The following is a 13,831-nucleotide window of genomic DNA, read 5'->3' as shown; positions in this document are numbered from 1 at the left end:
ACACCAGACTACCTGCAAACCCGCTGGCTCCACAGAGCCCCAGCCTGGCTGCACATTGCTTCCCACTCTCTGGGGCCTCCATTCAGGTCACCCCCAGCCATCAGAGCTGATGAGAACCGGGCGGTCATGTAAACCCGTTTCATGAGGGAGGCTGAATCTTGGGGCCCCCCGCTCAAATGACCCCACATGTGGCCCACTAGCCCCACCCTGCCCTGCCATGAGGCACAGCAAATCTCAGGCCAGGCTGTGGATATCAGAGCACTCGGACACTCCTCTTTAAACAGCCAGCGACACTCAACCTCCGCTCGAGCAGAGCTGCCGCCCCCCGTGCAATGTGCAGCACCGGCCCATGGGGCTAGACGTGCTCCCCAAGCTCCCCTCGCAGCAGCATCTGTACAGGTGCTGGCAGGGGGAGGGCGAGTCCTGGCCCATTCCACTATGGCCTTCTGATTGGGCTCCCAGGCCCTGGGGAGGCTGCCAGCACTCAGAACAGCCCCCAGCTGGGACAGAGTCCCAGTCTCCTGACTCTCAGCCCCTGAGGGCTTTGGGAGGACGTCATCCTTCCCTCCCTCGGGCGGGGCAAGATGCCATCCCCCCAACCCCTCCTCACCCATTCTACCACCCCCTTCTTGCCCCATCTGCACCCATCCCCCACCCCTTCCTTATCCCCTCCTCACCCATCCCCGACCCCCTCTGCACCCCTCCGCACCTATCCTCCACCTCTTCCTTACCCCCTTCGCAACAATCCCCCACCCCCTCTGCACCACTCCGCACCTATCCTCCACCCCTTCCTTAACCCCTCCACACCCATCCCCCACCTCCCTTGTCTCCTCTGCACCCCCTACCCCTTGCACATTTCACTCAGGTGGCTTCCTCCTTCTCCAGGCTGCCTTGGACGAGCAGGGGAGCACTGGGAGCATCAGAGGCACCATCTCCGGGAGCTCCGTTCCCACACCCGGTGCCACCGCAGGTCCTGCTGGCCGGAGGAGCCATTTCAGGAAAATCCTGCTCTGCCCCTGTGGCCCCAGCTGGAGCAGGCTCAGTCGCTCTGTGGCGAAGGCGCGCGCAGGCCAGTCGGCACGTAGGAGGGGATGGAGCAGGCGCGGTGCAGAGGGATTCCTCGCAGAATAATGCTGCCAAACTCCAAGCCTCTGCTGGGCATATGGATCCTGTCATTCCCAGGAGTTTCCCATGCATCCAAATGGGGGCTGCATGTCATGGGGAAAGCAAAGGGCACCTCCCTGACCCCAGGGCGACCTCCCGGGAAGTGCCAGAGAACCGTAACTGGAGGTGGCGCTGCCAGCCCCGCAGGTAATATCCCTGTGCCCAGGAGTGGAGCGGGATGGGGCGTTCCTGCTCCCTGGATATGCCGGGGATCTGTCCCAGGGCCTGGGCCATGTCTGAAGGTGGCTGGGGAGGTGTATCCCAGACCTGAGTTTGCTAGGAGCATCCCTGGGGATTCATTAGAACAGACCGGACCATTTGGTGGGATTCACCCCTGGATGCCAGCAGCTCTGGGCACATCTGAGCCAGTTTAGTCCTTTCAGGCTAGAGGAGTGTGAGGCCTGGCCAGGCCCAACCCTACCTTAAACAGGCTGTAGGCATTAGTCAGTGTGGGAGTCCAGCTGCTAATCCCTCTGCGACACCTCCAGCTGGGACCTAAGGCGTGGCAGTGATGAACTATTCCTTGAGCACCCGAAACACCACATAACACAGGCTCTCGCACTGCGGCGGGATAGTCTCCTCTGGGAAAATACGGGAGCAGGTTATAGACCTAAAGACAAACACAGACAACATCAGCCATGAAACCAAGACACGAGCTACCCCAGAGCCAGCTCCTGCCCCTCCTCCCACTAACACATCACCCCACAAACCTCCGCTGTCGCCCCAGCCTCATCTCTAGCCTGGACACCTCCCCACATCCTGCCCAGCACCCACTCTCATCCCCCATGTGGGCGTCTGTCCCTGCACCTCCTCCCCCGCAGCCCTAGGAGAGCGACTTGTGGCTCCCAACGCCCTAGGAGAACCTGGCGCAGGGGGAGGGCAGATGCCCCTTCTCGCCATAGGGCAGCAAATGGCTCTTAGCGTCCATCCCCCACTCTGTCCGGATCACAGAGGGGCCGCCTCGGTGGCTGGCCCTGGGGCCATCGTTCACACGGACACGACTCAGTCCCAGCTCATCGAGTCCCATCTCCTGCTGCCCCACAGGGCTTGGGAAGCTCCACTCGTCGTGTGCAGAGCACATGAGCCCCTGGACGGCAGGCGCCAGTGACGGGCTGAGTGCAATTCCATATTGTCACCCGGGCAGGGACAACTCCCACAATGCACCTGGCCAGTTGTCCGCTGCTGTACATGGGGGCAAGGAATTCTCCTGCCCCCGCCCCTGGGGACCAGCTCTGCCCTGGAGAGTGAGCTTCGGTTACCCCGGCCATTATCTCAGCTCCAAGCTTCATGTTCCCAGCCGGAGCTGGGGGGGAGGGGTGCCAGGAGGGGGGCACAGCAAGGGCTGGTGGGAAAACAGACAAGGCAAGCGGGGACTCCCCAGAGTTAGGGGGTGACAAGTGCCATTGGAGCAGCCCTGAGACTGGGGAGAGGTGGCCTCGAGGGGTGTCCCCCAGCGGCCGTGCATCACCCTCTCTGCGAGGGGGGAGGACTCGTCTGGAGAGGCTGGGCGAGTGGTCGAGCTGCTCTGGACTCACCGTATCAACGCTGAGCTCGGCCTCGGGCTTCATGAGCTGCACGCTCTGATCCACGGCGCGGACGGCGCACAGGGACCCGGGGGCAGCCTGCAGCCGCAGCTGGAGCTCTGAGCCCGGCAGGGCCCGGTCCTGCGAGAAGGCCAGCTTCACCTGGCAAGGAACAGCGCGTCACAGGGGAGAGGGAGAGACCCCCGGGGCAGGAGGAGGAGGCCCGGGGGGCAGGCACCGAGTGTCACTCTGGCCCCAGGCCCTGCTGGCTGAAGGGCTGGGGCTTTGGGAGTCAGTGCTGGGGTGGGGGGTTGAGGCAGCCCAGGCTCATTCAGTGCCCCCGTGGGATGGCTCAGGGAGCTGTAGTTATTCACAGACACCTCACGGAGGGGCGGGAGGAGGGTTAGGAGGTGCAGGGGGGTAGGGATACGACGGGATCACTAGCCCCACCAGATAAAACTCATTAGTCAGACCCCTGAAGCCCTGGGCTGCAGTCTGTCCTCTGGCTTCTCTGCTCCCCCTCCCTCTGCCCCTTCCAATACCAAGCAGATGCCAGTTGCCGGGGGGGCATTGAAATGCCACCAGGTAACAGTACTCTGCCTCCCCAGGTTGGGGGCTGGGGCAGAAGGGTCACACTTGTGCCCCATTCGACTGGAGGGGCAGCGGCCCCTTAGAAGCCCTCTAGAGAAATATGGCCAGCTGGCCACCCTGCAAGCCTCCAGAGGGGAAGGGGGCTCAGACCATCATATCCTGCCCCCCCCGCCCCAGGAATCTCCCCGGCTGAGCAGGGGCAGGCGCGGGTTGGAGGATGGGCACTGGGTAGGGTTGAGGTGGCAGAAGTTCTGGGGGGTGGGGGAGCAAGTGGCTGTGGAGACTGGGGAGTGGGGAGGGCTCAGGCCGGCAGGTTCCTGTTGGGGAGCCCAGAGTGGGCCGGGGAGGGGCCGGGTCCTGGTCAGTGGAATGAGAGGGACAGAAGCAGGAGCTCTGGGGAGCTGGGGACAGGGAGGCGAGGGTGGGGCAGGCAGGGAGCAGGTACCTGCTGGGCCCGGAGTGAGAGGCTGAGTCCGCGGGGGAAGCAGGGTGGCTGGGAGAGGCAGGAAGGGGTTGGGGGAGCAGGTACTCTCTGGGGCCAGGGAGAGCGGAATGGGATAGGGGAGGGCAGGCACCTGCTCCTCCATTGTGCGGGGGCCGGAGCTCTTCCCGTCACCGCGGGAACGCCTGCAGGCGGGGGCGAAATGGCTAGTGAGCAATTCACCAGAGCTGGCACTGCCGCAACCACCCTGGCGCTGCTGTAAGGCCGGGAAGGGAGGGGCCAGGGGCACCCAGCGATGCCTCTGATCAGGGCTCCGGTTACAAGGCAGGGAGCGATTCCCCCACCCCAGAGCCTCCTCCGCCCTGAGCCCCAGGCTCACCTTGTTTGGGAAGCACTTGGCCACATGCAGTCGGGCGCTGTCGGCAGCCATCTCGCCATCGGGCAGCACCGTGTAACCCAGCACCGTGGCAGCGGGCGCCAGGTCAGCGCCGATGGGCAGCTCCACAGAGAAGGAGCCCTTCAGCCCTAGGACGGTGGGAAACACCCAGGGGAAGTCAGGCCCGGCCAGCAGAACCCCCTCCCCCAGCCCGGCCCCTGCTCAGGGGGCTCAATCCCCAATCACTCCCTGGGCACCCCTATCTGCACAGACCCCTCCCCCACCACTTACCAGCCCCCTCCCTGAGGTCCAGCCCCTTGTGGAGGACCCTGGCGATGGCTCCCTTGGCCACGACCTGCGGAGGAGGAGACAGGAGTCACTGAGCTGTGTGACGCTGTGTGGAGTCTGGGAGACACTTTATGGGATTGTTGATACCAACGTTATAAAATTGCAGGGAATCTGGCCAGAAATGCCAGGGAGGGTGTCTGTGGAAATGCTGCGATTTGCCAAGTATGAGGATCTTGTTTCTATCTTTGTGTCACCTTTGTATTGTGCTCCAGGTCTGTGTGGTACATCTAGATTTCTAAACTCAGGCTGTGGTTCTGGATGACACACTGTGACGGGGGTGACGACTTACCGGCGCAGCACCTCCTGCTGGTTGTCCAGGGCATTAGTTCTTTCCAGCCTGGAGCGCCCTTTGCAGCCAGTGTCTCGCCTGCCGCTGGCATCGCGTCCTTCCCAGACCCTGGTGCCTTTTACCAGGATTTCTGCTCACCACAATACCCCCTCTGTATGGGTCTCCCCCCGCCAGGGGAACCTCTAGCCCCCTATCCCCACCTTGCCTCAGTGGCTACTGCCGGTCACGATCTAGCCCCCACTCCCTGGGGCAGATGACAGCCTGTAAACCACTCATCATCGACAAGAGAGGTTTGGACCTGCTGCCTCTGCCTATTCCTGGGCTGCCCCTCTGCAGCCTTAGTACCCTTTTGTGGGCCCTTAACTCAGCCTGCAGCCTGGGCCTTTGCTAGGCTGGAGCTCCCAGCTCCCTCTGCCCTTCCCTAGCCCTGCTCCAGCCTAGTACCCTGCTCAGCCTCCCAGGCAGCCAGGTCCTTCTCTCTCCAAGGAGCTAAAGAGAGAGTGTCTCCAGTCGCTGGCCCTCAGCCCTCTCAGAAGGGCCAGCTATGGCCTGATTGGAGCGTGGCCCCACCTGTGGCTGCTTCCCCCAATCAGCCTTTCCCCAGCCACAGCCCTCCCCAGGGCTGTGTTAAGCCCTTCAGGGCATGAGCAGGGTGACCACCCCACTATACACCCCCAGACAGATTGGCAGCAGCACTGCCAAGCCTGTTCGATGGCCCATCACGGGTCATCAGCCCGACAGTGAACCCATTGACAGGAACTAGGGCAGGGGCAGGCAAACTTTTTGGCCTGAGGGCTGCATTGGGTTTTGTAAATTGTATGGAGGGCCAGTTAGGGGAGGGGGGCGTGGCCCGGCCCCCACACCCTATCTGCTCCCTCCCCCTGAGCCGGAACTCCTGTCCCATCCACACACGCCTGCTCCCTATCCCCTGACCATCCCTGGTCCCCCACCCATCCTCTCATTCCTGACAGCGCCCCTGGGACTCCTGCCCCATCCAACCACCCCTTCTCCCTGTCCCCCTCCTGCCCCTTCCAATCTCCCCCTTCCTGACTGCCCCCCTGGGATCTCTGCCCCATCCAACCCCGTTTCCTCCCCAACCACCATCCACTTCCCTGACACCCCCCCGAACTCCCCTGCCCTCTATCCAACCCCCCCCAGCTCCCTGCCCTCGTACCGCACCACCCAGAGCACTGGTGGCTGGCAGTCCTACAGCTGCACCGCCCAGCTGGAGCCGGGCCACGCCGCCACTGCGCAGGACAGAGACCGGGTCAGGTTGGGCTCTGCAGCTGCGCTGCCCCAGGAGCTAACAGCCCCGCTGCTCAGAGCATTGTGCTGGCGGTGCAGCAAGCGAGCTAAGGCTGTGGGGGATGGGGGACAGCAGGGAAGGGGCCAGGGACAAGCCTCCTGGGCCAGGACTCAGGGGCCAGGCAGGATGGTACCGCAGGCCAGGTGTGCCCCGTGGGACATAGTGTGCCCACCTCTGAACTAGGGGATACATCTTACGAGCCAGCAAGGCACGTAAGGGCAGGCTGGCGGACAGAGAACTCTAAGGCTTTTCCATGCCACGTGCTGGGCAGCTTGTGTTTGGGACAAAGGAAGTACCAGCCGCATGGCAAAAGGAATATAAAGGGCAACTGCATCTTCTCCATTTTGTCTCCATTCCTGCTTCTTTCCTCTGGAGCAACTTTTCTACAAACGAAGCTCTGAGCAAAGGACTGAATGACCCATCCAAGCTGGGGATCTGTTCCAGAGGGACTTTCAAGCCAGCAACTCACCAGTACTGCTCAGAACCTGATCTATGGACTTTGACGTCTCTGTGTGTATGTGATTGTTTTACCATTTAACAACTCTATTTTTGTTCTCTCTTTTTCCCTTATAACAAGCCTTTTGTTTCAGACACTAAAGGACTGGCTGGCAGTGGGGTATTTTGAGTAAGATACAAACTAATATTGGCCTGGTGGCATGGGTGACCCTTTAGGGCCAGAAGAAAATTTTGTACAGTGAGCAGAGGTTTTAAATGATTTCTCACTGTACTGGATGTAGGTGCTGATGGGGAGTCAGAGAACTGGAATGCAGTAGAGGGGGCTGTGCGATTTCTTTTTTAGCTTCTAGATAACCAGCGCAGGGGATCAGGAGCAGTTTGCGTCTGGTTGGTGAGTCCAACTTCTGTGTGAACCATCAGTTTTGGGAGAATCTGCTCTTCTTTTTGCAGCCTGCCCTGCCCTTGGCATTTCCAGTGAGAGCTGCCCCAGGCACACTGGGTCACAAGCTGATGCTGTACAGGGGGCTGACAGACGCCCTGATGTGGGGATGGCCACGCAGGCTGGAGTCAGGGCAGGGTGAGGCCTCTCCTCCCCCAGACTGAGCCAGCAGAGGTGGGGGTGCAAGAAGGAACATTCAGGCAGGTATCCCACTCCCCAGCCCCCCCCAGGCCAGCCAGCCTCCGCTCTGGGGCCAGATTGGAACCAGAGCCCCTAGTGGGGAAAGGAGAAAAGCCTTGTCCTGATCTAGCCCCGCCCTTGTAATTCAAAGGAACCGTTCAATTCCCCACTCACCAGGAAGATGAAATCCAGGCTCCTGGACTCGTTCCCCAGGACCTCCCTAGCAATGATGTAATCCACCTGGAGCTGCTGGGCCTGGTCACAGGGCAGCACCCCTCCCAGCCAGCGGATCTTCAGGAAACTCTGGCTCTTGGAGTAGAAGGGCTTCAGGTAATGAGGGGCATCCAAGTAACTGGGAGAGACTCTGTCATGCTCAGCACTGCGATTCACCTGCTTGAAGTGCCCCTGGGGAATAGAGAGAGCGATAGGGCTCGCTGGGGTGCAGCGCTCCCAGCACAGGACAGGGATGCAGCCAGGGCAGGCCAGGCTCTGATGCTGCCGGCTGAGTTCACCCCCATGGCCCCTTGCCTAGTGTCTGTAAGAATGACATGGAAAACCCCAGTGGTTCCAATGGGGCAGCCCGACAGCAGCAATGGGGCAGCCCCTGAGTTGAGCTGCCCGAAGGGGGCAACCTTCCTAACTAAATCCCACCCCAAATATTAACGAGAAGACAAGTGGTGGCACTAAGATGCTGTTTGCGTCACCCCATTGATTGCTCTGCTGGGGGGTTCTGCGTCTCCCCCGCCCCCACTGTCTGTCGTGGCTATTCAGCCTGCAGGCGCTTCGGGCAGGGCTGTTTGCTATGCTGAGTGTGTGCAGCACCCAGCACCATGGGGCCCCGATCCTGGCTGCTCATTAGGCACCACTGCAATAAACATCAACAATCACAGACACAACAACAGAGGCTGGAGATCAGGGGCCCCACTGGGGCTTGGAGGCCCGTCACTTACCCTCAGAGTGACCGACCCGGTCCAGCCGGAGGTGTCCAGCTTGAAGGAGGCTCTGCCAGACTCGTCCGTCAGGAAGGTCTGGTTCTTATTCTCATTCCCAGAGCTAACAAAGAGCTGCAGCTTCTCATTCTTCAGTGCAGAGCCACCTGCCGCCTTCAGGAGCATCTGAGCCGGGAGAGAAAGGGGGAGAGGCATAACTCAGGGGACCAGACTCCTGGAGCGTGTTGCCCACATGGGTCTAAAGAGCTGGCAGGGGAATAAAGGGACAGTGCAGTCCAGCCCTGAGATGCTCTGGGAAAGCCCAGGGCTGGGATGGGTGTTGGGGTGAGGACTGAGGGGCACTGGCAGATCTGGGAAGATGTTGGGGCAGGACTGGAATAGCTCGGGGTGCTGGGGTGAGCACTGAGGGGTAACAGGTTGGCTGACCCCTTGACTGAGCCCTCCCTTCCCCATCCCCCAGACGTGCTCACCCCACCTGCAGGCCCTTGTGTAGAAATAACGTTGTTCTGTGGGGGTGGGCCAGTAGTTCAGAGACAATCAAAACTGATGGCGCTAGATTGCCATCCTGAGATCTTCTTCATGATCATCCTTTGACAAAGTGTCCCACGCCTTTTCTAGGCTGGGCACCTGCCGAGAATACAATACGATAATCTGCCTTGGGTAAATGTAGGTGTGTGCACAGCACATCATACAATGGCAAGGTAACTAGCGTTCTTCGAAACGTGGTGTCTATATGTGCTCCGCTTCTGGTAGAATGCATAATGCCCATGCCACCGAGAAGATCTGAATGACATTAGCCACCAGGTGTCCATTGGTTGTGCCTGCACCCCTGGAATGCCTCCCTTGGGAGCTCGGGATCTCTAGATTAACTCAGTAAGCTGTGAGTGCATTGGTCACTTTGGGCAGCAGCAGGCCTGGCACTCTGTGAGTTGTCCAGAGGAGACACTACAGGGGTGCTCCAGAGGACTGATGGGCTATTCCTCCCAGATCCTTTCCAGCACACGCACTATCATCTAGGCCAGATGTTCCTCATTGTAGTTTGTTTTATTTGATTTCTGACTTCCTAAGTACAGGTTCATCATATGCGACCCATGGGAAGGAGGTCCTTGAAGATTCCACCTGGATTTTCAAACAATTCCCACCACACCATCAAACCTCAAGCCTGCCCACAGCCACATAAGAGATTCCTCTTCCTGGACACTACAGTGCAAATATTGTGTATGGTCAATAAACACACTCCCTATACTGGAAACCACTCATGGCTTACTACCTACATGCCTCCAGCCTGCAATCCAGGACACACACGATCATTGTCTTAAGCCAAGCCCTAAGATACAACTGCATTCGCTCCATCCCTCAGACAGAGACCAACACCTACAAGATCTCTCATCAAGAGTTTTCTTAAAACTACAATACCCCCCTGGGGAAAGTAGTGAGGAAACAGATTGACAGAGCAGACGGGGGTAACCGAAATCACCACTACAAGCAGGACAACAAGGACAATAACAGAACAACACTAGCCGTCACTACTGCCCCTAACCTAAGTACCGGAATTGTACTCATGGGTGCCACTGGTGCCATGGCGCTGGGCGCCAAGCTTCAAAGGGGCTCCGGCTGGAACATGCTCTCTTCCGCCCCCCGCCTGCTTCTCATCCTGTGGAGGGCAGAAGCTTGATGCTGCGGCTCCTGGGGCTCCTCTGCGCAGGGCAGGCTCTAGTGGCAAGCCAACGCTCCCCTTTCCCGCTTTCACCCCAGCCTTGCTGACATTCCTGGCCCTCCCCTACCTCCCTGCGCCGAATCACTGTTTCCGTAGGCAGGAGGGAGGGGGAAGAGCGGAGCCTCAGCAGGCTCATTGCCTCCTGGAGGTGAGAGGTGGGGGTGGGGCCTCTTGGGGACGGGGCTTGGAATCAGAGCATACCCCCTCCCGCCCCCTTGCGTAGAGCACCCCCACTCGACCCCAGCCCAATCCCCAGCGCTGCTGCTCACCTGACCCCTGTTCCCCCACCACACCCCTCCCCAGCCTCTCCCTTGACTGCCTTTGGACCCCCCATACATACCCCAGCCCCCCTCCCCATGGACTTCTGCATTCCCACCCCCCACAGCCCCCTGCCCTTGACCCCTGCACCCTCCAGCCATCCCCACCCGCCATCTTGAGCACCAAACATGAGCTTTGTACCCCCTCCCCATTCCCACCTGCACCCCTCACACCAAACAGGAGCTGCCCCAGGTACATGCTCCACACTCAAACCTCCTGCCCCAACCCTCAGCCCCCTTCCTCGCCCTATCTCCTGGCCAGACCCCAAACCCCAACTTTTCTTACAATATTTGAAAAGATCACTCAGTGGTCCTTCAAGACTCTCTGCGAGTTTCAAGTGGTCTGTGGAAAAATAAGCCAAACTACAAGAACAATCAAGGGACCTCACTTTATTTTCATTTACTTGCTATTACTTATAGGAGGAGGATGAAGAAAAAAAGAATGAAAAACAGGGGTGGGGGAGATAAGAGAATGTTCTTTTTCTTGGCTGGGTCCCAAGGAGGGGCCCCAAAAATGAAGCTGAGCACAGGGCTGGGGGGGCCCCACTAACTCTGAATCCACCACTGGTTGTCACGTCACCTGTGCTGGGGATACCATGTCTGTTGATCCCCCTAGTCTCTAACCTACCTGGGCAGTACAGCAGACATGGCCCTTCCCACTAGCTCCTCTCCACTCCCCAGCCCACCCACCACTTGCCCCCACCCCGCCTAAAGCTTAGCCCTCTCACTTTTAAAAATGATTGCTTGCCCTTCTCCCCCCCTCAGGCTTTTCTGGCAGCCCTGTTGCCAGGTATCCAGTTTTAGACTGGAAACTCCAGTAGAAAACGGGACCTGGGTGTCCGGTTAGCAGTGCTGACTGGAAACTAAATGTCTGGTCATAGGAGTAACCACACTAGCCACCGCTCCTCCCACTCCCAACACCCACCGCAGAGGGCTAGAAGAGAACCTGTCCTGCTGCTGCGGGAGGAGGTGCAGCTCAGTGCACAGAGAGACAAAGAGAATGGGCCAGAACCAGGCAGGGACCCGCTCTATGTGGGCAGGGGCGGAGGGATCCTGTTTACACCCTCCCCAGCCCTGCTGCGCTTGCAGTTTACCCCTGGCCCCTCCTTTGCTCCAGGGACCAACCCTAGCTCCTGCCCCACTGTGCTTTTACCCCCAACCCCTTGTACAATCATTTCCAAGGGGGGCCGACAAATATGTTTGGCATTGGGCCCACAAAAAGTTAACCCAGCCCTGCCCACAATTTAAACCTCTTCAGCGCATCATCAACGATCTACAACCTATCCTGGAAAACGATCCCTCACTCTCACAGATCTTGGGAGGCAGGCCAGTCCTCGCTTACAGACAGCCCCCCAACCTGAAGCAAATACTCACCAGCAACTACGCACCACACCACAGAAACACCAACCCAGGAACCAATCCCTGTAACAAACCCTGTTGCCTACCTTGTCCCCATATCTACTCTACTGACACCATCAGAGGACCCAACCACATGGGCCATATCATCAGGGGCACATTCACCTGCACATCTACCAATGTGAATATGCCATCATGTGCCAGCAATGCCCCTCTGCCATGTACATTGGCCAAACCAGACTGTCTCTACGCAAAAGAATAAAGGGACACAAAACAAAGGCCAGTAGGAGAACACTTCAGTCTCCCTGGACACTCTATAACAGATTTAAAAGCAGCCATCCTTCAACAAAAAACTGCAGAAACAGACTTCAAAGAGAAACTGTAGAGCTACAATTCATTTGCAAATTTAACACCATTAATTTGGGCTTGAATAGGGCCTGGAAGTGGCTGGCTCACTGCAAAAGCAACTTTCCCTCTCTTGGTATTGACACCTCCTCATCAATTATTGGGAGTGGACCACACCCACCCTGATTGAATTGGCTCTGTCAACTAGGGTGACCAGATGTCCCGATTTTATAGGGACAGTGACGATTTTGGGGGCTTTTTCTTATATAGGCTCATATAACCCCCCAACCCCATCCTGATTTTTCACACTTCCTATCTGGTCACGCTACTGTCAACACTGGTTCTCCACTTGTGAGGTAACTCCCTTCTCTCCATGTATCAGTGTAAGAATGCTGCATCTCTCATTTTCACTCCATGCATCTGAAGAAGCGGGGTTTTTAGCCATGAAAGCTTAGGCCCAAATAAATCTCTTAGCCTTTAAGGTGCCACCGGACTCCTCGTTGTTTTCCTAAGTGTACTGCCTCACACTGGTCTTTAATTAATTTTATCTTGTTGATTTCAGACCAATTCTAATCCTGCCTCCAAAGCGCTAGGATCCCCTCTCTGCGTGGTGTCATCCACACATTTTAGAAGCACACTCTCCATTCCATTGTCCTAGTCTTTAATGACAATACTGAGTAGTACCGGAACGAGGACTGACCCCTGGGGGACCCACTAGACACATCTTCCCAGAGTGCAGCAAACTACTGATAACTACCCCTTGAGTATGGGGGTTTTAACCAGTTGTGCACCAACCTTACAGTAATTTCATTTAGACCAGTGATTTTCAACCAGGGGGTCAGGGCCTCCTGGGGGCCGTGAGCAGGTTTCAGGGGGTCCACCAAGCGGGGCCAGTGTTAGACATGCTGTGGCCCAGGGCAGAGGGCTGCAGCCCCACCACATGGGGCGATTGCCCTGCTTGCTACCCCTTCACGCCTGCCCTGGCTTTTATATGCAGAAAATCAGTTGCTGTGGCACAGGTGGGCTGTGGAGTTTTTACAGCATGTTGGGGGTGGGGGGGCTCAGAAAGGAAAAGGCTGAGAACCCCGACGTAGACCACGTTTCCCTAGTTTGCTTATGAGGATGTCAAAAGCCTTACTACAAACAGGATATATCGAGTCTACTGCTTCCCCCCTCCCACTAGGCCAGGAACCCTGACTGCTAGGCGTGGCTTTTCTTACTGGGGCCTTTAAAATCTCCCCTATTGCTCCTCAAGGAGCCAACAAAGGAGCGTCTGGGAGTTCAGAAACAGTCCAGTCGCCTGGTGCTGTGCCTGTCAGTGCAAGACGCAAAATGAGATCCAGCACTGTCAGCAGCGACGCAGAAGGACCCGTGCAATGGATGCTGAGTGCAGGAAATGGGACATCCGTGCCACAGTGCGGGTAGCAAAGGCGCCAAGGAGAGCGGCACCTGGGGCAATGAAGGTGAGAGCTCTGGGGATGTGTCGGTGAAGCAAACAGTGGTGCCGAAAGCACTCACAGCAGCACCAGCAGCAATGACTGTGCTGCAAGCAGTGGTGCTGAGAGGCCACCACCAAGTGAAATCCTCTCTGGGCACCAAGGGATGAGCCAGCAGTGGAACCAAGGACTCAGGACTCCTGCTTTCTGGGCACCAGAGGGACTAGGGATTGGCCTCAAGCTGCCCTTCTCAAGTGACACAGAAAGAGAAGATGTAGCAGGTACCCGAGGAGATCTACTCCCGTGCTCCTTGGCAGATGGCGTCCATCACACTCGAGGTCGCTAACCGGAACAGGCACAGCCTTAGAGGTGGAAGATATGGTTGCCAGGGAACTTTTACCCAAGGGTGATCGGTCCTAGGAGGATCCTGCATCTCTTCAGGACTGAGCCTGGCCTCCTAGACTTCTCCAGGAGAAATCCCTTCAGTCTAGTCTCCCTGGATTTCACAGTCCATCTGGGGAGGGCTCTGAAGTCCCTGCACTGCTCCCTACGTGTGTCTGTGAACCCAGACAATACAGGCACTTAGAGTGTCTGTC

General features: G+C 58.0%; 1 protein-coding gene across 1 annotated transcript in view; it reads right to left on the bottom strand.

The window, feature by feature from the left end:
* The window catches only part of LOC116827587 (alpha-2-macroglobulin-like protein 1), a 68,508-nt gene that overhangs the window by 47,846 nt on the left and 6,831 nt on the right, over window positions 1-13,831 (bottom strand). The window contains 6 exon segments of the mRNA XM_075059817.1: window positions 1,586-1,774; window positions 2,700-2,849; window positions 4,100-4,245; window positions 4,388-4,451; window positions 7,289-7,519; window positions 8,065-8,229. Of these exon segments, the coding sequence (XP_074915918.1) occupies window positions 1,586-1,774; window positions 2,700-2,849; window positions 4,100-4,245; window positions 4,388-4,451; window positions 7,289-7,519; window positions 8,065-8,229 (945 nt within the window).

This window comes from Chelonoidis abingdonii, chromosome 21 (genome assembly GCF_003597395.2).
Source record: "Chelonoidis abingdonii isolate Lonesome George chromosome 21, CheloAbing_2.0, whole genome shotgun sequence".
In the NCBI taxonomy this organism is placed as follows: domain Eukaryota; kingdom Metazoa; phylum Chordata; order Testudines; family Testudinidae; genus Chelonoidis; species Chelonoidis abingdonii.
The sequence above is the reverse complement of the archived record's forward strand: the minus strand, read 5'-3'. Positions and strand labels throughout refer to the sequence as shown.